The sequence below is a fragment of the Lithobates pipiens genome, unplaced genomic scaffold, assembly GCF_037356315.1.
Source record: "Lithobates pipiens isolate NorthernLeopardFrog02 unplaced genomic scaffold, aLitPip1_a1.2 Scaffold_8, whole genome shotgun sequence".
Taxonomy (NCBI): domain Eukaryota; kingdom Metazoa; phylum Chordata; class Amphibia; order Anura; family Ranidae; genus Lithobates; species Lithobates pipiens.
Window position 1 is genome coordinate 430858285 of NW_027507903.1, and position 24151 is coordinate 430882435.

A 24151-nucleotide genomic window follows, 5' to 3' on the forward strand; every position below is an offset into this window, starting at 1 on the left:
TAACATCAGCCATTGTTCTATTTAACCTCTTGACACCAACATAGCACATATAGGTGGCCTCACTGGACTGAGCTTTTTGCAGTGGGGCCGCATATATGCATATCTGCCATTGTGCTGGGAGTGCCTCGCACAGCATGCTCCCAGCTCAGTCTCACCAAGAACCCCGGGTACCCGTACTAATGATTGGATCAGTCACTGTGAAACCCACCTCTGTGTTTTTCTCTCTGTGAGAGGAAAAAAAAGTAATGATAATAAGAAGAATAAAAATATAAAACAAAAAATATCTAGCTCAAGGTTTGATCTAGGTCAGTGCCAGGGTTAGTGTTTGGGTAAACTAGGGGTCAAAGATCAAGGTAAGTATATTTTTGGCAGGATTTTTAAAAAGACATTTAGTATTTCCCACTGTGGCTGATATGGCTCCCAGGAGGAGTCCTGCGCATCCTGGCTGACCTGAAACGGATCAAATGACGCACAGGGCTCCTGTGCAAATTGGCACCGGAGCCGCATCGGAGATATGTGAACCGGCTCCATAGAGAGCCGGTCACATTCTCCTGCTATTGCGAATTACCATCAGCCTTAGTGTCAGTGTGTTTTAGGTAGGTCAAAAAAAAGAAGAAGCAAAATGCGCACTACTGTTTCTGGGCTGTATTACGGGTACAAACAGCAAATAACATACACATATGTGGTATCGCCGAGATGTCAGGAGCAGGAGAATTTTTATTTTGTTTTTCTTTTTTTCTTTAGTGGTAGGTTATGGTAGTAACAAGAAATATACAGCAAAATATTTTTTATTTTATTTTTTACTATTTTGGGCCAGTTTTCATTTCATAATAATAAAAAATAAAAAAAACAAATTCAGGAGATATCCATTACCATTCACCACCACATGAAAGCCTCATTTGTCCTGAAAAAAAGACCAAAAAAGTCCATCTGGATACACAAAGTAGTTGTGATTTGTTTTACCCTTAGACATGAAGGGTTTAACTGTTTGGAACAAGGACTCTGGCTATAAAACCACTTTGACTTTAATGCTAGGGTTAACAAGCCCCATATGTGATAGCATGGGCAGGTAAAAGGATCTCTTAATGGAGACATCTATTACATGCCCCATGTTTCCCCTGTCCTTCACTGCAGCTAATCAAGCACAGATCTAGGGGTCATTCTCAGTACTGTAACAGTGATTACAGAAAAGCCTCTCGCTAGCTAAAAAAATAGGATTTTTTGTACTCACTGTAAAATGCTTTTCTCTTTAATTCACCGACTGACACAGCTCCTCTCTTAGTCATTGGGTTGTTATGCCATCTTTAGGAGAAGACTAGGCATTACATGTTATGGAAAAAACAGAACTTTTTAGTTCTGCCCAAGGGGCGGTCCCTTAGGTAACAACCCCCCAGCCTGCCATGCAGCCATCAGTACCTCAACAAGCGGTACAACGTAAAGAAAAATAGGAGGGGCGGGTGCTGTGTCAGTTGGTGAATTACAGAGAAAAGGATTTTACGTGAGTACAAAAAATCCTATTTTCTCTAATATTCACCGCCTCCATCTTAGCAACGAACGAATTGAGGACCGCCGACAAAGCATCCAGGGGCACTGCGCATTCCACAGGCGAACCGGTTGCAATTGCCTGGATTTCGGGGGAAGAAACACCAGTTTCTGAAGCCATGCTGACCCTACCCTGTCTGCCACCCAAAGGGGACTTAGGATAGTGATGGTCCCACCCTCCTTACTGCTGCTGGATGAGGGGCTCTTTCCCGCAGGACTCTGACAGGTTCTGCGCTGTCCAGCACGTAGTGCCCATGTTCTCTGTCAGCTCCCAGGTGCAGAGGAATCCACTCTGTGTCAACCTTAGCTGCTGCCAATGGCGCTAAAACCGCTCTGCAATGTGCTCAGGCTCAAAGAAAATGGCAGGCAGCGCCCAGCATAAGGACATAAAGCACTGGGAAAATGCCTGCCGAATTACAGGAACAAATGCTGTCTCTAGAGAATGCTGCAAAACGTGCCAAGGCCTCGAGAAAATGTCTGCCAGCGTCCAGTATAAGGGACACACCACAGGAAAAATGGCCGCTGAGACACAGGAGAGCATGCTTCACCTTGCCCATACCTAAGATGGCCGCTGATTCTGACAAACCATGAGGAACAGAGCTAGAAAATGGTGGTGATCAGCGCTGCAGAGATCACAGGCACCCCCAGGGACATGAAAAAACAGCACTCAGGACAAAGCCAGCCAGCGCAGCCCCCCCACTGGTGAGAGCCCCCCACCAGGGAGCCCCTGCACATGACACACACACCGCTAAGCAGACATATGCAGCATCCCCCATGGGGGGGAGGAAAGATAGGGACATGGAGAGAAGAGAGGGAGGTGAGGGACCCCCGAATCAACCTACCAGGGAACACCCAGCTGCTCAGCATAAAAGCTCACGACCACCTCTGGAGCTGGGGTACGTCCCGGCCGACCTAGCGCGTAGCTTTGACCTGAACACGCTCGCTGGCCGGGCTGGGTAGACTACAAGGATAAGAGTATCCAGATAGCAGATCACAGGATCTCCAAATTGCACAAAAAGCAAAGCTTCTGCAGAAAAAACATGGACTGATGGGCCCGTCAGGGTTCCTAGGTCCTTCTCCTTCACTAGGAAAAATAAAACTGATGGCTGCATGGCAGGCTGTGGAGTTGTTACCTAAGGGACCGCCCCTTGGGCAGAACTAAAAGGTTCTGTGTTTTCCATAACATGTAATGCCTAGTCTTCTCCTAAAGGTGGCGTAACAACCCAATGGCTAACAGAGGAGCTGTGTCAGTCGGTGAATATAAGAGAAAACAGTACTGAGCTTACAATGAATTTTAACCGCATGTGGTCCAAGCCATCGATAAACAGCCTCATAGACGTCAAATGCTCAAGGAATTTTTATAGTCTATTAGACTATAATGTAACCTATGGACCCCACTGATGCTGATCAAGCACAGATGATGTTTGATTAGCTTCAACCCCAGCCACATCAGCCAGGGAATGACAGCTCTGAATCAGGCTTTAATTTAATATACATAGCTTTCAGGCTCATTCAATGTAGGGACTTGCATATTGGGATATTTCGATAAAGAGTTATACACACCCGCTGTTAGAACAGCTCTATATAGGCTAGTGTTTTTGGCTCGCAAATGTATCTTGCTGAAATGGATTGCCTCACTGCCACCCAAATTTGAGGACTGGCTCGCAGAAGTAAACGCTTCTTTGCTAAACAAATATTTAAGCTTCGGGGCAGTCCATTCAAGTTTGATAAATTATGGGAAACCTGGTTACAGGCTCAAGGCCTGGCCCGAATGTCCCTAGTATCACTACGGATCCTACAATGTTAAATATAGGTTGAGAATTTCTGAGGATTGTTGGATCTAGGATATAGGAGATAGGATTGAACATCTGATTTAGTATATAGTAGGTTGGCAACTGGTTTAGGTTTCGTTCTTACTGCCCCTCTTCTTTTTTTTGTGGTAAACCGTGTACTTCTCACCTTATTATGGTTCTATCAGGGTGAAAGTACTATCTGTGCAATGTTATATATGCCACATATAGCTTTGTGGACACATTATCGTTTATTCATACGGATAGCTTTTGCTGTGAATAATAACATAGAAATGACAGATAGCAATAGATGACTGAGTATAGGCACTGTTTATGGCATATTTTTACTTGGTACTTTGCTCTGTCTTTTTTTTTTTTTTTTAAGTTTTGTTTATTAGTGGGAATGCTAGACAGCAGTCCCACTATTGTTATTCATTTTTATTCCGTGCGTTTTTTGGCTCTGCATAACTTCTGCATGCTTTCGGCTATTAAAACCATTCATTTTAAAATGTTCAGCTCTTTTAGCTAATGATGGGACTTCAACTTTTTTCTACTATTTATACTTTTTAAAATATTAAGCTTTTTAACACTTTTTTTTTTTTAAGATTAAAGTGAATGAGAGCATGCTTCAAATCCTTAAAATCTTCTTCCGCTCCCAAAAGTTTCAGCTCCTTCATACTACAGATGCCAAACAAACTTTAAAATGTTCACAAAATATTCAGCTATCTGGCTATATGTTTTCAGTTTGATATATTTTACAGTTTCTGTGAAAAAGCCGTTTAAGTTTAGTGATCATTTCAGGAAATTTTATCAATTAAACAGAGTGTCTATTGGGCTGCTTAGAGTGGATGATGTCATCGCTAGAGCACAAAGCCTTAAAAAAATTACTTTAGTTCCTTCTCTATAAATTTCTCTCACGCCCACAAGATCTACTTGTCATACACAATTTATACATCAAAACGTAAGTATTTTTGACTTGTTCCAGGCAATGTGCTCAGTTTTGTGATACACCTTTTACTTTTGGATGGTTGAGCTTCCAAATGACAAGAGTTCTACACTTTCTTCCATTGACTGTCCTGTATAAAATTCTTCACATTTCCCAGCGAAATGCACAGCCAACTTCTTTTTTAAATCGCTGACATGCCCACATTTTTAAGTTTATCAACATAAATGTTATACTGTTCACAAAGGCCCTTTGCCTCTAACGGTGAAGTCGCTGTTTCGATAGCTTGTACTGTTGTGGATTTATTGAGGCTTGTTTGAAGGCTTCTCTCACACTGTCTCTCACTCAGGCAACTAGCAGATAGTGAGGATATGTTTTTTACAATATGTTCAGGGAACAGGTAGCTAGCAGATAGGGAGATGTTTGCTATATGTGACAAAAAAAAAAAAATGGTTGGTACAGTTTGTTGTTGTTGGCATTTGTGGAGCCTGTGCTATCTACAGAGACTGCATTTTTTAAACTGTGTTCAGGGGACAGGCAGCTGGCAGATAGTGAGGAGATGTTTTTTACAGTGTGTTCAGGGGACAGACAGCTAGCAGATAGTGAGGAGATGTTTTTTACAGTGTGTTCAGGGGACAGACAGCTAGCAGATAGTGAGGAGATGTTTTTTTTACAGTGTGTTCAGGGGACAGGCAGCTAGCGGATAGTGAGATGTTTGCTATATGTGACATAAAAACAGGTTGGCACAGCATGTTTTTGTTGGCATTTGTGGAGCCTGAGCTGTCCTGCGTTTTTTACACTGTGTTCAAGGAACAGGCAGCTAGCAGATAGTGAGATGTTTTTTACAGTGCGATCAGGGCATTCCCACACATTCCTTCATACTTTCTCCTACAGACGCCAAACAAACTGTAAAATGTTCACAAAATATTCAGCTATCTGGCTATATATTTTCAGTTTGATATCTTTTACAGTTTTCATGAAAAAAGCTGTTTACGTTTAATGATCATTTCAGGAAATATTATCGGTTGCTTAGTGTGTATTGGGCTGCTTAGAGTGGATGATGTTCCTTCTCTATAAATTGCTCTCATGCACACAAGATCTACTTGTCATACAAAATTTATACATCAAAACTTAGGTATTTTTGTCTAGTTCCAGGCAATGTGCTCAGTTTTGTGATACACATTTTACTTTTGGCCAGTTGAGCTTCCAAATGACAAGAGTTCTACATTTTCTTCCATTGACTGTCCTGTATAAAATTCTTCACATTTCCTAGCGAAACGTACAGCCAACTTCTTTTTTAAAACGCTGACATGCCCACATTTTTATGTTTTTCAACATAAATTTGATACCAATACGTTCACAAAGGCTGTGTGTCTCTAACGGTGAAGTCGCTGTTTCCAAAGCACAGTGGTGTAGTGGTTAGCACTCTCGCCTAGCAGTAAGAAGGGTCGCTGGTTCGAATCACAACCACGACTCTACCTGCCTGGAGTTTGCATGTTCTCCCTGTGCCTGCGTGGGTTTCCTCTGGGTACTCCGGTTTCCTCCCACAAGCCAAAGACATGCAGGTAGGTTAATTGGCTTCTGTCCAAAATTGGCCTTACTAGATGAATGGGGACCTTGGATTGTGGGCTCCTTGAGGGTAGGGACCAATGTGAGTGTGTAATGTACAGGGATAGGGACAATTGTAGACACTCAGGTTGAACTGGATGGACTGGTGTCTTTATTCAACCTTACTAACTATGAAAAGCATGTACTGTTGTGGATTTATTAAGGCTTGTTTGAAGGGTTCTCTTACACTGCCTCTCACTCATTAGGTGTGGGAATTAACCGGTTCCCGACCAGCGCATGCTGATGTACGTCGGCAGAATGGCATGGGCAGGCATATTGGCGTACAGGTAAGTCCAATCTTTAATGCCGCCCTGCCATCGCGAGCGCAGTGGTCTGGTCTTTGACCAGCAAAATGGTCCGAGGCTGAAGTGGTTAATGATCAAAAAGCTTTTCAAAAAACCTTTAAGTATTCCACATCTTTCATTAGTGTTGTTAAACTTTTTTAATTAAATTCATGTTTATTTTAAAACTTACTTTTCCAACTATTCTCACTTCAACTTTTTCTTACCGATTTAAGCTATTCATCCAGTCAGCTTTAGCAATAAAGCTATTCAGCATTCCCACTCATTTTCTCCAGGAAATGCATTTTCTAGTTTGTGTTGTTGCACGTAAAATGATAAAAAACTTTCAATAACAAGTTATTTAAAAAAAATGACCCTGCTGCTAATATACAGTATGTTGTTGTATGTAAAATGATAAAAAACTTTCAATAAAAAGTTATTAAAAAAAATGACCCTGCTGCTAATATACAGTATGTCAAAAGTGACTGACAGCAAATGGGTTAACGCAACCCCATATGTTGCCCATGCACAATATAGCAACAGGTTTACTTAAGGTGTACATCAGCAATGAACTACTCTTAGGCCCCTTTCACACTGGGGCGGTTTTCAGGCGTTACAGCGCTAAAAATAGCGCCTGTGTAGCGCCTGAAAAAAACCGGCCCCTTTCACTCCAGTGTGAAAGCCGGAGGGCTTTCACACTGGAGCGGTGCGCTGGCAGGACAGTGAAAAAAGTCCTGCTAGCCGCATCTTTGGAGCGGTGAAGGAGCGGTGTATTCACCGCTCCTAAACCGCTCCTACCCATTGAAATCAATGGGACAGCGCGGCAATACCGGCGGCAAAGCGCCGCTGCAGCGGCGCTTTGCGGGCGGTTTTAACCCTTTTTCAGCCGCTAGCGGGGGTTAAAACCACCCCGCTAGCGCCCGCAGACCGCCGCTAAAACGACGGTAAAGCGCCGCTAAAAATAGCGGCGCTTTACCGCCGACGCCCGCACCGCCCCAGTGTGAAAGGGGCCTTATTTGCTCCCCTATGGTCTGTTACATATACCAATGAAAATGAAAAAAAAATGAAAAATACCTGTTGGTCATGTCAGTACTTTAAACCTGTCCAGTGTCCACTTCCTGTGCTACCTCAAAGGGAGAAATTAGTGTGTTTAGCTCTTATCTTTAGTCTACAGAATGATTGGTGTCTATGTTAAGTAGAAAGGAGAGCAAGGGAGTATTGTAGCAAGAGAAAATGGGCAGGGCTACTACTACTAAGTCCACAAAAAATCAGCCCACAACAGGACTTAGAAGACCATTTCTGGTAGATTGAGTAATTTTCTGCGCTTGCACAGGACAAATTATCAAGCATCAGTGAGGAAGAGGAGAGTCACATGTTCCTCCATACCCAAAAGTACTAGGTATTTTCTTCACTTCTGAAGAAAGCAAGGGAAAAGGAAGGCATGGAAGCAAACCTAAAAGGACAAAGCACATGCTTACCTCAAAAGAGAAGTATGGCTTTCCAAAAAACAAACAAAAAAAAAAACCTATACCCACCTAGGTGGATGCAGCATCAATCCGATGCTACACCTGTTCTCCGGTGGCTCTGCAGTGAGAGCTGAGCGAACCAAATGCACTAAATATATAAATAGACACATGCTGAATGGATTAATTGTTTATAAGGAGTATTGATGTATAGTGGTCTATAGAGGAATGAGATATTTTTTAAATATCATATAGTATTTATTTTTCTGTCAAATGAAATTAATTGCAATTGAATTTATACCATAAGGTTTCTTACCCTGTGAAAGTTTGCTTTTATATACACCCAGTGAGGTGAATTTATATTTTTATTCTATATATTTTTTTTCATTTTAGTTTATGTAAGTTTAGTTTATTCAAAGTGCTGCTAGTGCCTCAGTAATTTTTAACATTGGTGATCTTCTTTGGCACCAGATTAAGAATTTTGTATTAATATAGCAGCAGCCATAGTCTAGTATTCACCGTGAGCGCTGAGAGAGTGTGATTTTAGTTTTCTAATATCTTGCTCATTTGTTTTTACTTGCCTAAGCCTGGGTTCACACTATAGCGATGCGGGAACCAGCTCGATTCCAGCGTGGTTCCCTCATCGCATCTCTCCCGCAAGCAGTTCACACGGCCCTCTGCAAACCGCTGCAGATGTCAATACAATATTAATGACACCCCCAGATTGGTTCACAGGTCACCGTGCCAACTGTGGATTCAGACAGGAATCAGATCACATGGGTGTTCACACCCCGATTCCAGTGCGGGGAAAAAAAGTCCCTGCACCTTATTTGTGCAAGTTCAGCCATACAAAGATATTGCATGTGATCAGCACAGCAGTGCGAGTGCGAATCACATGTGATGTCTGAGTTTGCAATAGTCTGAACCCAGGCTGAATATGAACAATCACATTATACAACCATTCATGTTTATCATATGGAGAGAGGCAGGTAAGTAGACCCCTGGAACCAAATTATTGACAGAAAACAACAGATTGTATAAGGTTGTCAAACATAACTGATTGATTCTCCCCCTATCAAGGTTTGGCTGACAGTGTCTGCTTGTGCCTATAGACATTAGATTGCCCTCAATCAAATAATTTAGTTGAACTGTGTATTATAATATTACTTATCCTACATAGGTTTGTCTTAAGCATCTTCTCTTTTTATAAACTCCCAGCACTTCACTTCATATTTATTTTACATTGCAATGTGCACGATAACATGACAGATGCTTTAATTAAGCTCAATCAAAAAAATAAATAAATAAATAAAAAACGAAACAAGTAAGACCTACCTGCACATAGTATGTACCCTTTGACTGGGCATACATCATTAAGAAGCAATAATCTAGATTCTGTTTTGTCCTCCACCTGCAAAACAAACATCGATTTACATTGATATTCCAATGGCACGTTCAGAAAGATGCAAGGGTAAAGATAATTACTTTCTGTTGGTGACTATTATAGCATCTATATTTAGTGCCTGGGACAGGCATTTAATGATTGTTATTTACTTCTAATTAATCAGAGAGCATAACAGGTTGTATGTTATTCCTGCAGTGTTGGTATATCCAGGGAATGCAGCTCAAATAAACAGTAAGTTCTAGTTTGGCTTATTGAGGCCACCCAGCAGGTGTTCCTCCTATTAGAATAATCATGGCTGGATTATTCCTGACAAGTTTAATGCTGCAGTTCTCTTCAATTTGATGGTTCTCCTTGATGGCCCTTCCCTGCTAGAGTGTGGGAGATGTTACCCCATCTGTATTTTATGAAATAATTTGTGATATGCAGATATACAGCTTTGGTAATGTGTTAGGGCCTAGAATACTCTCATTTTGAGTTCATTAAAATGAATGTATAGTGTGTATTTTTATTCGGCCCAGACTTTGAGTTATTAATGCAATGTTTATGTCTGGGTAGGTTCTCCTTTATCCAAGTCATGGTATAGCTAGTAGTAGTTGACTACTTTTAAATAAATCTGTTCTATACTTTTGAAGACATTTCACCACTCCCCAAGTGAATTTCTTTAACCGGGCATAGATGGATCAAAATCCAGCCGACTGAGCAAGAACCAGCTGATTTCGATCCATCTGTGGGCATGGTTTTGTACTGAATTCGATCAACTTCAGTACAACCAGCCTGTCATTTTTTTTTCAGGTCGATTACTCCTGATGGCTATAGCTATAGTAAATATAGTAAATGCTGAGTGTCCAAGAACAAGATTGGAGGTGTGAAAGCTTACCTATCTAATAATATAACCCAATCACCATGGTGCCATGAAGTCTGGGACATGTGCCATTTGTTACATTACAGAAATGTGTGGAATGCTGTTAAATTGCTAATGTAAAGGTGTTAAAACACCATAAGATGTGAAAGACAAATGGTGTTGAAGATTTCCATCCCTGCTTTAGGGATGGTTTTTCCAGTTGGCACAGGTCACATTGGTGCAACTTTTGATGTTTTAAATCGCAAGACAAGTCGCACCCTATTGTCCGCAACTGAAGCAGACAAATTGGTGCAACTCCGACTCTATCGATTTTGAAAGTGGTTCTTACACTACTTTTTGAAAGTTCAGGTACGACTTGCATAGACATCAGTGCATGGATTCGCACAGATGTCTTCCATGTGGCACTGACATGCAGCTTAGAAATCGTGCGGAATGTCCTCTCTGTCCAAAATGTACATTATCAGTATCTCCCTCATCAGGGGAGGGGGGAGAGGACAGAGGAGAGACCAGATGGCGGAGGAACGTAAACTGACCACAGTGTCAGGGCTCAGCAGCCATGATAAACCCTGGTCAGTTTACAGAGGGGAGAGAAGAACATGGCAGGATCAGCCAGGTATTTCAGGTGATAGAGGCCAAATTACACAGCACAATCACTGTGTTGTTATCCATGCTTTAAAGAAACAGGATCCTTTTTTTTTTTTTTTTTTTTTTTTAGGATTACAAACACTTTAAAGCAGAACTAAACCCATTGATTTAACGTGTTCCCAAAACAGTTACATTCAAGGCATGCCAAGTGCTTGTGGTATCAACCAAACAGTCAAGTCATCAAATAGCTGGTGTCTTAACTAATCACTTGTGCAACACTATGGCAACTACAACTCAAACAGAGGCCAAGATGGCAGCGTCTTTGGCTGTACAGGTAAGGAGTGGGTTGTAGTCCCACTTTAAATCTTTTTTTGATGTGGCTTACACATTTTTAATGCTCTACCATATCTTTGTCATGACAATAAATATAATGATTTATAACATGAGCTACTAACTTGAGCAAAAAATGCAATCACTCCCTTGTTAACAACTGTAGATAAAATCAGCAAAATAGGGAGGGCATGTTTTCTTTAAAGTCAGCTGACACAGAGGGGTTGATTTCCTAAAGGCAAATAGACTGTGCACTATGCAAATGCAGTTGTACTCATTTTTGCTAGAGTTTAATGAATGTGGTAAGGCTCCGCTGACTTTCATTAAAGCGGAGGTCCACCCTAAAGTGGACCTTCCGCTCATCGGAACCCTCCCCCCCTCCGGCGCCACAATTGGCACCTTTCAGGGGGGAGGGGGGTGCAGGTACCTGTACAGTACAGGTATCTGCACCCACTTCCGGGATAGCTCTCTGCGTAAAGGGGCGTAGATTACGCCCCTTTCCGAAAGTCCCCCGCTGCCTGCTGGGAAACACACAGATCCCAGAGGCAGCGGGTCCATCCTTATTGCGCAGCGCGGCTCGCGCATGCGCAGTAGGGAACCAGGAAATGAAGCCGAAAGGCTCCACTTCCTGATTCCCATACCCAAGATGGCGGCAGCAGTACCCGAGAGACGATCGAGAGATCGGCTTCGGTGCCGACATCGCGGGCGCGCTGGACAGGTAAGTGTCACTATTTTAAAAGTCAGCAGCTGCAGTATTTGTAGCTGCTGGCTTTAAAAAAAAAAAAAAAAACGCGGAGTCCCGGCGGACTCCCGCTTTAAACAATCACTTGCAGGGAAAAAATATTTTAAAATATTAAAAAAGAAAAACAATATTATTTACCTCAAACTATCTGTTTTAAACATCTATGTATATTGTGATCTGGGTGGTGTTTAGCTCAATGGTAGATTTTTTTTTTTTTTTTTTTAAATGAGTCCATGCTAGTCCAACCAAACTGTTTTAAAGGCTTGTCAGCCAACTTTTATTGCAACAAAAAAAAGTCTTTACAAGGTTTCCTGTGCAGGGGCTTCAGCTTCATAAAGCAAAAACAGGTAACTCAAAATACTAGCCCACCTGGCTAAATTCAGCAGCTCTGCCACTGTTAGCAATGGTCTCCCTAACCACAGGTTCCTCAGGCTGCCTTAGTTTTAGTTGCAGTGCTTTGCTGCACATGGCACTGCCCTGGCCTCCAAGTAAGGTTCTCCAGCCTCCCCTGGGTTTGCTCACTATGTCAGAGACTTCCAAACCTCCTCCTGACCCCTGGACCCGCTAGTTGCCTCAGCTTTATCGGCCTCAAAGGCGCGCTCTTGGTCTCCCAAGCCCATGTAGCTTTCCCAGTCCTTTGGGCAAGAAGTCTCCCTCACAAGAGGTGCAGTCTCTGATAGGAACACCCAGCTTCCCTGACAGGGCTCTGTATGCAAACTGCAGCAACTGCCCTGTGCTCTTACACAAACGGCAGGCAATTAGAAAAGAAATTCCAACAAGAGTCCAATCACCGTGATAAAACGTGAAAAAAACTAAATGGTGAAAATGCAGTTCTAAAGGTGATATAATTAAAGATCCCCCTCAAATCTCGCAATAGAGAATGCAATGAAAGACCCACAAATTGAGCGTGCTATGGGTTTGTGCAAAAAGCTTGTCGGGTGTTTCAGCTACAGTTGAGCTTTCTGAGGTACAAAAACAAACTCTGTTTACCAGACCACAAGCTCAAGACAGAGTGCCCAACAAGGTGGGGATCTAGGCAGGCTATGGTGAGGAGGATACTTGAGCAGCAAGCTGCCATTACCCATGTCCTCTCTTCTGACCACAAGGCTAGGCACCTCTTGCCAACATGGCAAAACCTAGAGGTCCTGGAGGCTGTGGACTCTCAGCCCACTGGCAGACATCCCAGATGCTCTTTCAGGAGAGCAGTATGTCAGTGTCTCTTCTGTGAAAATGGCTCTCCACCTATTTCGGTCTTCTGTTTTGGATGTTAAGGAAGATGACTCTGATCTTATTTGCACAATGAAATCAAAGATCATGGGGTATCTCAAGGAAAAACATCAGGACCAAAAAACACAAGACCTTCTTGACATAGCCACAACCCTCGATCCCAGATTTAAGATGACTTAGGTCAATGAGGATAACAAAACTGCTGTCCAGACCAGACTAAAAGATGAGAGGTCAAAGCTAATAACAGTTCAGGAAAGTACAACTACTAGTAGTAGTGGTTCCGCAAAGAAGACTTGAAAGACTTTAGGTAGCTTTTTCAAAGCAGCACAAAGTGAAGGGGCACCAGAACCAGCCTCAGGCTCAGCCTCACAGCAACAACAATCTGAAAGCTTGTCCTTGGAGATACACTCTGATCTGTTCTTAGGCAACACTGTCAGTGAAGATGATCCATTAGTCTGGTGGAAGGCTCACAAGGAGCAGTATTCGGCATTGTTTGCACTGGCCAGAAAATACTTTTGCATTACTACAACCAGTTCCCCTTCTGAAAGGGTTTTTAGCACAGGGGGCAAAATTATCACTTTTTGCACTGAAGCCACAAAATGTGGATAGGCTTGTGTTTCTAGCCAAGAATCTTTAAATCTGTTTATCTGTCTGACATGATACTTGAATGTTTTTTTGAATGTAATTGTAATTTATTTATTTCACATTACATTGTTTTTCATTACATTTCTTTAAATTAGTTTGAGCCAAGAGTATTATGGCTCTTTATTGCCATTTGGTTTGATAGCCTAATGTTCAGAAGTTGTAAATCTTTAAAATAATTTTTTTTTTTGAGAATCGTGAAAGAATCGTGATCTTTATTCTAAGCAAAAGAATTGCGATTCTCATTTTTCCCAGAATCGTGCAGCTCGAATTTCGTGTTGTACATGTCATCAAGGAACTAGTGAAGAGGCCTACAGAATTCTGAGCATGACAGATGATAGCGATGGGAAAGCCTCAATGTCAGAATCAGGCTCAAAATACGAACCTGTAGAGCAGCGGTACCCTGACAGCTCAGATGACAGAGTAGTGGTCCCTGCTAAGTTCAGGCATACCCGACCCCATGCCCAGGATGCTGAGGTGGTACAATCACATGATTCCATATGCAGCAGTGCCAGTATTAGTGTCGCTCTACCTTCTGGTGAGCTGGTGAGCACCAGGGGGCCTAGTACAACCTGATCTTAGACACACTAGCACTGCAGTAAAACTTGGTGACATGGCGAGTCCCATAAGTGCAGTTCAAGCTGGTTTGGTGACTTGCACATATAGTGTCCCGCATCCACCAGGAATTTGGACACAGGCCCGTAGAGCCCATAGTGCCATTCATGCTGCGTTTGCAAATCCTGATTGAGAGCCCACAGATTCTGCAGTGCCCGTACTTCCCCCATTCACTGGCCAACCTAGAATTCAGGTGGAAACAGCAAATTGAACTCCCCTTGGTTCCTTTTAGCCATTTTTCACGGAAGATCTGTACAGGTGTATTTTGTACCAAAGCAATTTATATGCTGAACAATTTATCGCTGCAAGCCCAAATTCAAACCCTGCCAGACAATTCGAATGGAAACATGCCTAACCCTTAACATGGGCATTGCTGAAAAGAATGAGTTGCAGTCATATTGGTCCACAGACCCAATTCATCATATGCTCATGTTCTCGGCCACTATGGCCAGGCATAGACAAGAATATTGTGCGATTTATGCACTTCAGCGACAATGAACTCGGTCATCCTCGGGGTGACCCTGAATGTGATCGGCTACACATAATTCGACCCCTCGCAAATCATTTTAACCAAATATTGGCAGACTTGTATATCCCCACACAAGTTGTGATTGTAGGCGAGTCCCTCGTTAATTTTTCTGGCTGCCTTTCAAACAGCTTCTCCCCAACAAGCATGCCAGATATGGGGTCAAAATGTATAAGTTCTGTGAGAGAGCAACAGGCTATACATGTAATTTTCTAATTTACAAGGGAAAATATAGCAGTGTGAAGCCCCATGAATGAATGAAATACTTGTATAGCGCACAATGCGAACTGAATCGCCTCTAGGCGCCCATGACTGCCCAGACTACATAGGAAGCAATGGCAAGACTCTTTGGGACTTGGGGTCACCCTTATTGAGAAAATGGTACCATTTGTATGTGGACAATTATTTTATAAATGTGGCACTTTTTAGACACCTTTTTGAATTTGGCATGTGGCACTGTGGGACCTAATAGCCGGGGCTTCCCCCAATGGCTTGTAAATTCCCAAATTAGATGGGGGAGAGAGTCTGCTTGAGAAATACAGAATTGCTTGCAATGAAGTGGAAGGACAAACGGTTGTTTTCATCCTGTCTTCCATTCATGCAGATATGACAGTCCAAATTGCAACAGCGACTGGTGTTGGCGAGAAGCCCCTTTCTGCTGTACTTAATTGCTGTACTTAATTTCCCGTAAAGCCAGACACTGGTACAAAAAAAATGTCTGTATATTTATTCCAATTGGCCATGTTCAACGCTTATATACTATACAAAGCATCAGGAAGACATGGATCCTTCTTAAAATTTCAGGAAGAGATCATCACAGCCCTTTTGTATCCAGAAGGTGCTGTGGCTCAATTTCCCAATGCAGATGCAGTGAGCCACTACCCAAAGAATATGTTGCTTCTGTCGAAAACACAGATATAGGCGTGACAAACACTATTCTCGTCCCTCCCGTTTTGGTCCACCTGGTCTCTGCCTCAAGGACTGTTTATGTTGCTACCACACACTAGTGGAATATTGGTATAGGGTACAGTACGGCACACATTCACACAGGGTCTCAAAAGATGTTAGATAGTCAAGAAACTGGCTATCACATTTTGTGAGAATCTAGCCTGGAAGGTGTCAGGGCTGGCTTAGCCCTTCCTTCTCTGGGCTGGCTGCTCAGCTGACGGCTATTTGCCAGCTCTCATCTCTCTCCACAGTTACCCAGCTGATCCTGATCCTGCTCGTCTGACCTGCCTACTTAACCACTTTCAGACCGGACCATTTTGCTGGTAAATGACCAGAGGTCTTTTTACAATTTGGCACTGCGCTGCTTTAACTGGTAATTGCGCGGTCATGCAATGTTGTACCCAAACAAAATTTGCGTCCTTTTCTTCCCACAAATAGAGCTTTCTTTTGATGGTATTTGATTGCCTCTGCGATTTTTATTTTTTTGCGATATAAATGGAAAAAGACCGCAAATTTTGAAAAAAAATGATATTTTCTACTTTTTTTTATTAGAAAAATCCAATAAATTCAATTTTAGTCATATATTTAGGCCAAAATGTATTCAGCCACATGTCTTTGGTAAAAAAAAAGTCAATAACTGTATATTTATTGGTTTGCGCAAAAGTTGTCACATCTACAAACTAAGGTACGTTTTCTGGAATTTACGCAGCTTTTAGTTTACGACTGCCTATCTCAGTTCTTGAGGTGCTAAAATGGCAGGGCAGTACAAAACCCCCCCAAATGACCCCATTTTGGAAAGTAGACCCCCTAAGGAAATTGATAAGTGGCATGTTGAGCCCATCGAATATTTTATTTTTTTGCCTCAAGCGATTGAATAATGACAAAAAAATATATATTTTTTTTTTTTACACAAAGTTGTCACTAAATGATATATTGCTCACACATGCTATGGGCATATGTGAAATGACACCCCAAAATAAATTCTGCTGCTTCTCCTGAGTACTGGGGATACCACACGTGTGGGATTTTTTGGGAGCCTAGCCGCGTACGGGGCCCCGAAAGCCAAGAACCGCCTTCAGGTTTTCTAAGGGCGTAAATATTTGACTTCACTCCTCACTCCCTATTACAGTTTTGAAGGCCATAAAATGCCAAGATGGCACAAAACCCCCACAAATGACCCCATTTTAGAAAGTAGACACCCCAAGCTATTTGCTGAGAGGCATGTTGAGTCCATGGAATATTTTATATTTTGCCACAAGTTGGGGGAAAATTACAAACTTTAATTTTTTTTTATTTTTTTTTCACAAAGTTGTCACTAAATGATATATTGCTCACGCATGCCATGGGCATATGTGAAATGACACTCCAAAATAAATTCTGCTGCTTCTCCTGAGTACGGGGATACCACATATGTGGGACTTTTTGGGAGCCTAGCCGCGTACGGGGCCCCGAAAACCAAGCACCGCCTTCAGGCTTTCTAAGGGCGTTACAGTTTTGAAGGCCATAAAATGCCAAGATGGCACAAACCCCCCCCAAATGACCCCATTTTGGAAAGTAGACACCCCTAAATTTAGGGGTACACTAGTGAGACTAGGTAATAAATGGCGGGTGCCCTGAAACTATAAAAAAATAACTAACCAACCAGCGTCACCTGTAACAGTTATATGGTGATCACTGGTGAAAGGGTTAACTAGGGGGCAATCAGGGGGCTTTATGCGGTAGTATATGGGGGTCCCTGGCGCTATAAAAAGTTGCGGCGAACCTAAATACCTACCTGCCTAACTAGCGTCACCTGTGACACTAATACAGCGATCAGAAAAATGATCGCTTATTAGGCTGGGTTCACACTGGAGCGATGCGGGAATGCCACGAATCCGCGGCAGGTTCCCGCATCGCATGCCTCCCGGCGGCAGTTCACACTGCCCTATGCGAACTGCTGGGAGTGTCAGTGAAATGTTAATGACACCCCCAGATCAGTTCGCATATCGCAGTGCGATCTGCAAACTCGGATCGCATGGTGTGAACACCCATGCGATCCGATTCTGCTGCGGACCAAAAAAAGGGTCCCGTGCGAGTTTGCGGCGGGTGCAGCGGGTGCGACACGAATTCAGCCATACTATCTGTATGGCTGAACTCGAATCGCACAGAGGTCGGATGTGATTTGCACTGCAGTGCGGTGCGAATCACATCCGTTCTCAAACCGCTGCAATGTGAACCCAGCCTTAGTGACACTGGCGACTGGGGGTGATCACGGGGTTAAACCTTTATTGGGGGGGGTTAGGGGGGTACCTTAGAACTAAAGGGGGCTAACCCTAACTGCCCTAACAGTTATTACAGTCACAAATGACACCCGCCGGGTGATCAGGGGGTTAAACCTTTATTAGGTAATAAATGGCGGGTGCCCTGAAACTATAAAAAAATAACTAACCAACCAGCGTCACCTGTAACAGTTATATGGTGATCACTGGTGAAAGGGTTAACTAGGGGGCAATCAGGGGGCTTTATGCGGTAGTATATGGGGGTCCCTGGCGCTATAAAAAGTTGCGGCGAACCTAAATACCTACCTGCCTAACTAGCGTCACCTGTGACACCAATACAGCGATCAGAAAAATGATCGCTTATTAGGCTGGGTTCACACTGGAGCGATGCGGGAACGCCACGAATCCGCGGCGGGTTCCCGCATCGCATGCCTCCCGGCGGCAGTTCACACTGCCCTATGCGAACTGCTGGGAGTGTCAGTGAAATGTTAATGACACCCCCAGATCAGTTCGCATATCGCAGTGCGATCTGCAAACTCGGATCGCATGGTGTGAACACCCATGCGATCCGATTCTGCTGCGGACCAAAAAAAGGGTCCCGTGCGAGTTTGCGGCGGGTGCGGCGGGTGCGACACGAATTCAGCCATACTATCTGTATAAACGTTTTTGAGGACCAGGCAGCTCTTCTTTCGAATAGATTTTTGGAAAAGGGATATAGCAGTGAGGACCTGTCAAAAGCCCTCCAAACGGTTCGAGCCAAAGATAGGGCAGCATTGTTAGGGGAGAGCAGATCTGCCAACACGGTGGCAACAAATGGGGTTCCATTCATCACCACTTTTTCAGTGCAGCACCGTAACATCAAACAATTGATACAAAAACACTGGCACCTACTAACAAGTGATTCAGTTCTGGGCACTATTTTACCACCCAAACCACAGGTGATTTTTAAGGGAGCATCGTCCTTGGGGAGCCGTGTGGCACCAAGCGTACATGACCCACCAAGGGCGATTAGATCCTTCTTTCAGGATATGAAAGGCTATTATAAGTGCAGGAATTGCCAAATTTGTACTTTGAATGGTTGCAAAGATAGGAGGATTTATAAGTTTTCATCTACAAGTACATCAAGATCCTACGATATTGAATCATTCATCACCTGCTCATCTGAGGGGGTTGTGTACCTGATACAGTGCCCTTGCGGCCTCCAATATGTAGGGAGGACCAAAAGGGCACTAAAGACGAGGCTCAATGAACATATTGGCAATATTAGGAGAGGTTTCGACAAACATCCGGTATCACGTCATTTTGACCAAGTACACAACAGAGACCCCTCTAACTCACTATTTGTGGGTATTGACAAGTACAGACCCCATTGGAGGGGTGGGTTATTGGTCAGGGAGATTTCCAGACAGGAAATGGCCTGGATTTATAGACTTAAAACCTACGTTCCCTTTGGTTTGAATGTTGACACGGATGTGAACGCCTTCATTAATAATTCGTGAGGGCGCTCCCATCCTTGCTACATTCTTCCGGCTTTTGGTCACCCCATGGGCCCCCTTGGGGGGTTGGGTGCCACATAGTGTGGGGTTAATATCGGAGTCTATATTAGATTCATCTTGGTCATCTACTACAATGTGTCTATTAGTAATTCTGTTATATTATTTTCTGATGGATATGATTTCAAAAATGATGGACGGAATTTCCATCATTGGTTTAGTATGGCTAAAGAATAGGTATTCCGTCTTATTGTTTTTATTCCTCACATGACACTGTGAGCTCCTTTCATCAGACCCCCGCTCTGGGCCGGCGGCTCCAAAATAACTCTGGGGACATTTTTGATGGTGCACCTGGGGTTGGGAGTGTGGGTGATTTTTAATGTACCCCGAGTTCATGGTTGCAATGTGAGAGATGTATGATGCTGGGCTGTAGGGACTTATCTTTTATTTTTGAATGTACCCTCTAAGAGCATTGGACCTGGTGTACTGGTTTGCAGTAGGATGTTCTGGATGTCACCTACATGGATTGAAAATATATGTATGTTGTTTGTGATGTAATTGTAACATTTGGACACTGGGGGGCGCAGTCATAGCTGCCAATATTGGGATTGAAGGCACGTATTGCCACTGTCGGCGGCGGTGCTGCGCGTGCGCGGCAGGCGGGAGATCACTGGAGGCTGCGCACTGCAAAGGTATGGGCCGACGGTACCGGTATACGGAGGATCTTGCCCCGTCTGGCTATATGTCGGATGTGATGCGAGGCTGTGGGGGCGGGATCGCCATGGCCGCGCACCGGAAGTGACCTCACTAGATGCGAGTGAGGATTGGTCACTTCGGACGCATGGTCTCATTGGGTACCTGAGACCGGAAGCTTACCATGACAGGAAGTGGGGCACACTCTTGGATGCCACACACCGGAAGTGGGGCATAGGCGGAGGTAGTGAGGACAGGAAGTGGGGCATACGTCCGAGTACCAGGAACCGGAAGTGGGGCATAGGCGGTCCGGACAGGGTGTCCCAGGTCTGTACTGGATGCTCATCTGTTTTTTGTCATTTAAAAAGGTGGGTGTTATGTATATGCACTGAGGGGGGATATATTTGGGCAGCCTTCTGTCGAATAACAACGGTTGATAGGCCAGTTCATGCAGGACAGGAAGTTATATAGGGATGATAATGAGGCTTGGTCATGAACCGGAAGTGGGGTCAGAGATTGCTTTTGGCAATTTACGTGCATTTCCCTTCCTCCTTCCTTATTTTCCTGCTGGAATAGAGGTATATATCTATAAACTTGGTCTATGTATTGTAGTAAGACACCATTATTACTTGTCTAGCATGACTCAGTTGATCTGACATGATAGGCTACCTATGGGGGCGGTTATTTGGGTGAGATTGATCTTTGACATCAAGTGCCTGACGAATCGGGTGCTGACTTCATTTTGAGGCTTGGTTTTGGCGGGAAAAGCCAGGCGCCCAGAGTGAGGCTTGAATGATTGGAGACATATAAATGGAGGTGACACAGCGTGCCGCTCGTGCCCCTGGATGACGCAATTTTGTTGCGAAACGCGTAGGGCTGAGCGGTACGCTATCACCTCGTGTTTGTGACGGGTTCCAGGAGAACGGGTCTGTCCGTGTGCGTCCGGCCGGCGCCACGGACTTAAGGCGTATTTTCTTTTACACATCTGTAAGTGTATTTTTATATTTTTTATCCCAAAATAAAAGGGTTTTATACTATTTTGAGTTTTATCTCCCTTTATGATTTTGATGCCCCTGCCTTTGAGTCCTTCTTTTGGACCTTGAGCCAAGTATACGGGAGCGAGCTTTTCTTCCCAAGAGCTTCTGAAGCAGCAAGGTCAGGAGGACATCGTGGAATCCCCTCCCCCGTGGCTGGAAGTGGTGCACAATTTCATAGAGCTCTGTGTGACCCTCTGTAGTGGGGGGTCATATTCGTCTGGTAAGCAGCAAATCTCAACACATGCTGGTGGTGGATTGAACACGATTTTTCTCAGTTTGGATTACATGAACATTATGTTTTATTTTTAGAGGTCTTATATTTACAGCCTTACGTCAATCATTTTGGCGTTCTATACACGGACTTATTGTTTATACACTGGGTGTTGATGTTTTATATATTTTTCGTATTTATAAGTTATGTCATGCATTCTTATTATATATAGCGAATCACAGCAGCGAAGTTTTGAATCTAGAACAATAATATATATGTGTTCTATATTACGCACATATTTTTAAAGGGTTGCTGTACCCTATATGGTGTATATCCTAATATCACTGTACCCTATATAGTGTATATCTTAATACTACTGTACAAGTAGCTGATCACATTTTTCTTTGTTTAAGCGCGGCTTATGTTTTTTCTTTCATACTATCTGTATGGCTGAACTCGAATCGCACAGAGATCGGATGTGATTTGCACTGCAGTGCGGTGCGAATCACATCCGTTCTCAAACCGCTGCAATGTGAACCCAGCCTTAGTGACACTGGCGACGGGGGGTGATCACGGGGTTAAACCTTTATTGGGGGGGGTTAGGGGGGTACCTTAGAACTAAAGGGGGCTAACCCTAACTGCCCTAACAGTTATTACAGTCACAAATGACACCAATGCAAAAAAAAAAAAAGCAATTGGTGTCACTGTGACTGGGGGGGCAGGGGTAATTGGGGGGGTGATCGGGGGGTAAAGGGGGGGTGTGAGTGTGCCTGTTCTACTGTATGTGTGGTGTGTTGGTGCAACTCACCGAACCTCTCTCCTCGGTGCCGGAACGAAAAATACCGACACGGAGGAGAGAATACATCACTTCCTCTCCTGTGTTTACATTACAGGAGAGGAAGTGATGTCACGAAGGATTTCCATTCGTCGAGAGCGATCGCGAGGGGGTGGCCATGAATGAATGGCCGCCCCCTCATCCCGGATCGCTCTCGAAGGAATGCCGACCGCCGCAGGCACCGGGGGGGGGGGGGCCCGATCGGGCCCCCCACCCGCGGGCAGGCAGGGACTTGTATATACGCCCATATGCCTGCCCGTGCCATTCTGCCGACGTATATCGTCGTGCGGCGGTCGGCAAGTGGTTAAGCTGTCCAGCTCACTTCATCTCTGCCTTCGCCTTGGTCGCATCACAAGCCTTCTGGCTCCTTACCCTGCTTGCTGTTGCTCCACTTGGATCCCTGACTTCTGGCCTGGCTGATTACCCAATCTGGTTATTGAACTCTGGACTGGCTGACTACTCGATCTGGTTACTGGACTCTGGCTATGCTTTGACTACGCTTACTCCATTTACCTTTTTATTTTTTAATAAACAAGTGTGATTTAATTGTACTTCTGTCTCGGTCTGGTTCATGGTTTCTGACAGAAGGTTTACTTTTTTTACAGTTATAAACAAAAAGTGTTCTTTCAGAATACATACATCAGTGACTACAGCACTGTAGGAGGTGATTTCATCACCACAGTTAAAAAAAAAAAAAAAAAAGAAGAGCATATATGCCGAAGCATGGGGGTTGGGGTGGTCAGAGAGCGGATCGCCCCTATGCGTCGGCATATATTTTTTACCGTATATACTCGAGTATAAGCCGAGATTTTCAGCCTCTTTTTTGAGGCTGAAAGTGCCCCCTCGGCTTATACTCGAGTCACCGCTGTCTGACTGCTCGATCAGCGTATCGAGCAGACAGACGGCGGACATTAAAATTCAAAAGCCGCGCCTCCTTCTCCGCCTCCGCCTGTGATAGGCGGAACACTGAATTTCCCAGCAGTCAGTGTTCCGCCTATCACGGACATCCGCTCATTCTCATACTACGGACGAGTATGAGAGGATGTCCGTGATAGGCGGAACACAGGCTGCTGGGAAATTGAGTGTTCCGCCTATCACAGGCGGAGGCGGAGGCGCGGCTTTTGAATTGTAGAATGGCCGCCGAGAAGAGCGGCGATCCTGGAGCGGCGATCCATCGGCACGGCACGGGACGGAGGAGGCACGGGACGGAGGAGGCTCGGGACGACGGCGGCTCGGGACGGAGGCTTGGGACACAGGTAGGCTGGACACACACACAAGGCTGCACGGACACACACACACACACACACACACACACACACACAGGGATGGATGGATGGATGGATGGATACACACACACACACACACACACACACAGGGATGGATGGATGGATGAATACACACACACACACACACACACACACAGGGATGGATGGATGGATGGATACACACACAGGGATGGATGGATGGATGGATGGATACATACACACACACACACACACACAGGGATGGATGGATGGATGAATACACACACACACACACACACACAGGGATGGATGGATGGATGGATACACACACAGGGATGGATGGACGGACACACACACAGGGATGGATGGATGGATGGATGGATGGACACACACACAGGGATGGATGGACGGACACACACACAGGGATGGACGGACACACAGGGATGGACAGCCATGTCTCACCCTCGGCTTATACACGAGTCAATAAGTTTTCCAGTTTTTTGGGGGTAAATTGGGGGCCTCGGCTTATATTCGGGTCGGCCTATACTCGAGTATATACGGTACTCTTTTTTTGGCACATATTGCAATAAACAAAAAGTTGTTGTTTTATTGAGTTAACTTTTTTGTTACTGTGTTTTATGTTAACAGTTTGATTTGCAGGTACACCATTCGGCTGCAGCACTAATCTGTTTATTCTGACAGCAACTGGGTTTTCTTTCAAAATACAAAAATCAGTGACTGCGACGCTGTAGGAGGTGATTTTACTACTGCAATAAAAAAAAAAGAGCACATATGGGGGACAGGGTGGTCAGAGGGTGGATCGCCCCTATGCTTCAGCATTTTTTTTGTTCACTTTTCTTGGCAGAGATTT

General features: G+C 44.1%; 1 protein-coding gene across 1 annotated transcript in view; it reads right to left on the reverse strand.

Moving 5' to 3' along the window:
- Positions 1 to 24151, reverse strand: part of MGAT4B (alpha-1,3-mannosyl-glycoprotein 4-beta-N-acetylglucosaminyltransferase B) — an 820251-nt gene that overhangs the window by 343656 nt on the left and 452444 nt on the right. The window contains exon 7 of the mRNA XM_077474298.1: positions 8963 to 9038. Coding sequence (XP_077330424.1) covers positions 8963 to 9038 — 76 coding nt within the window. The remainder of the gene's footprint in view (positions 1 to 8962; positions 9039 to 24151) is intronic.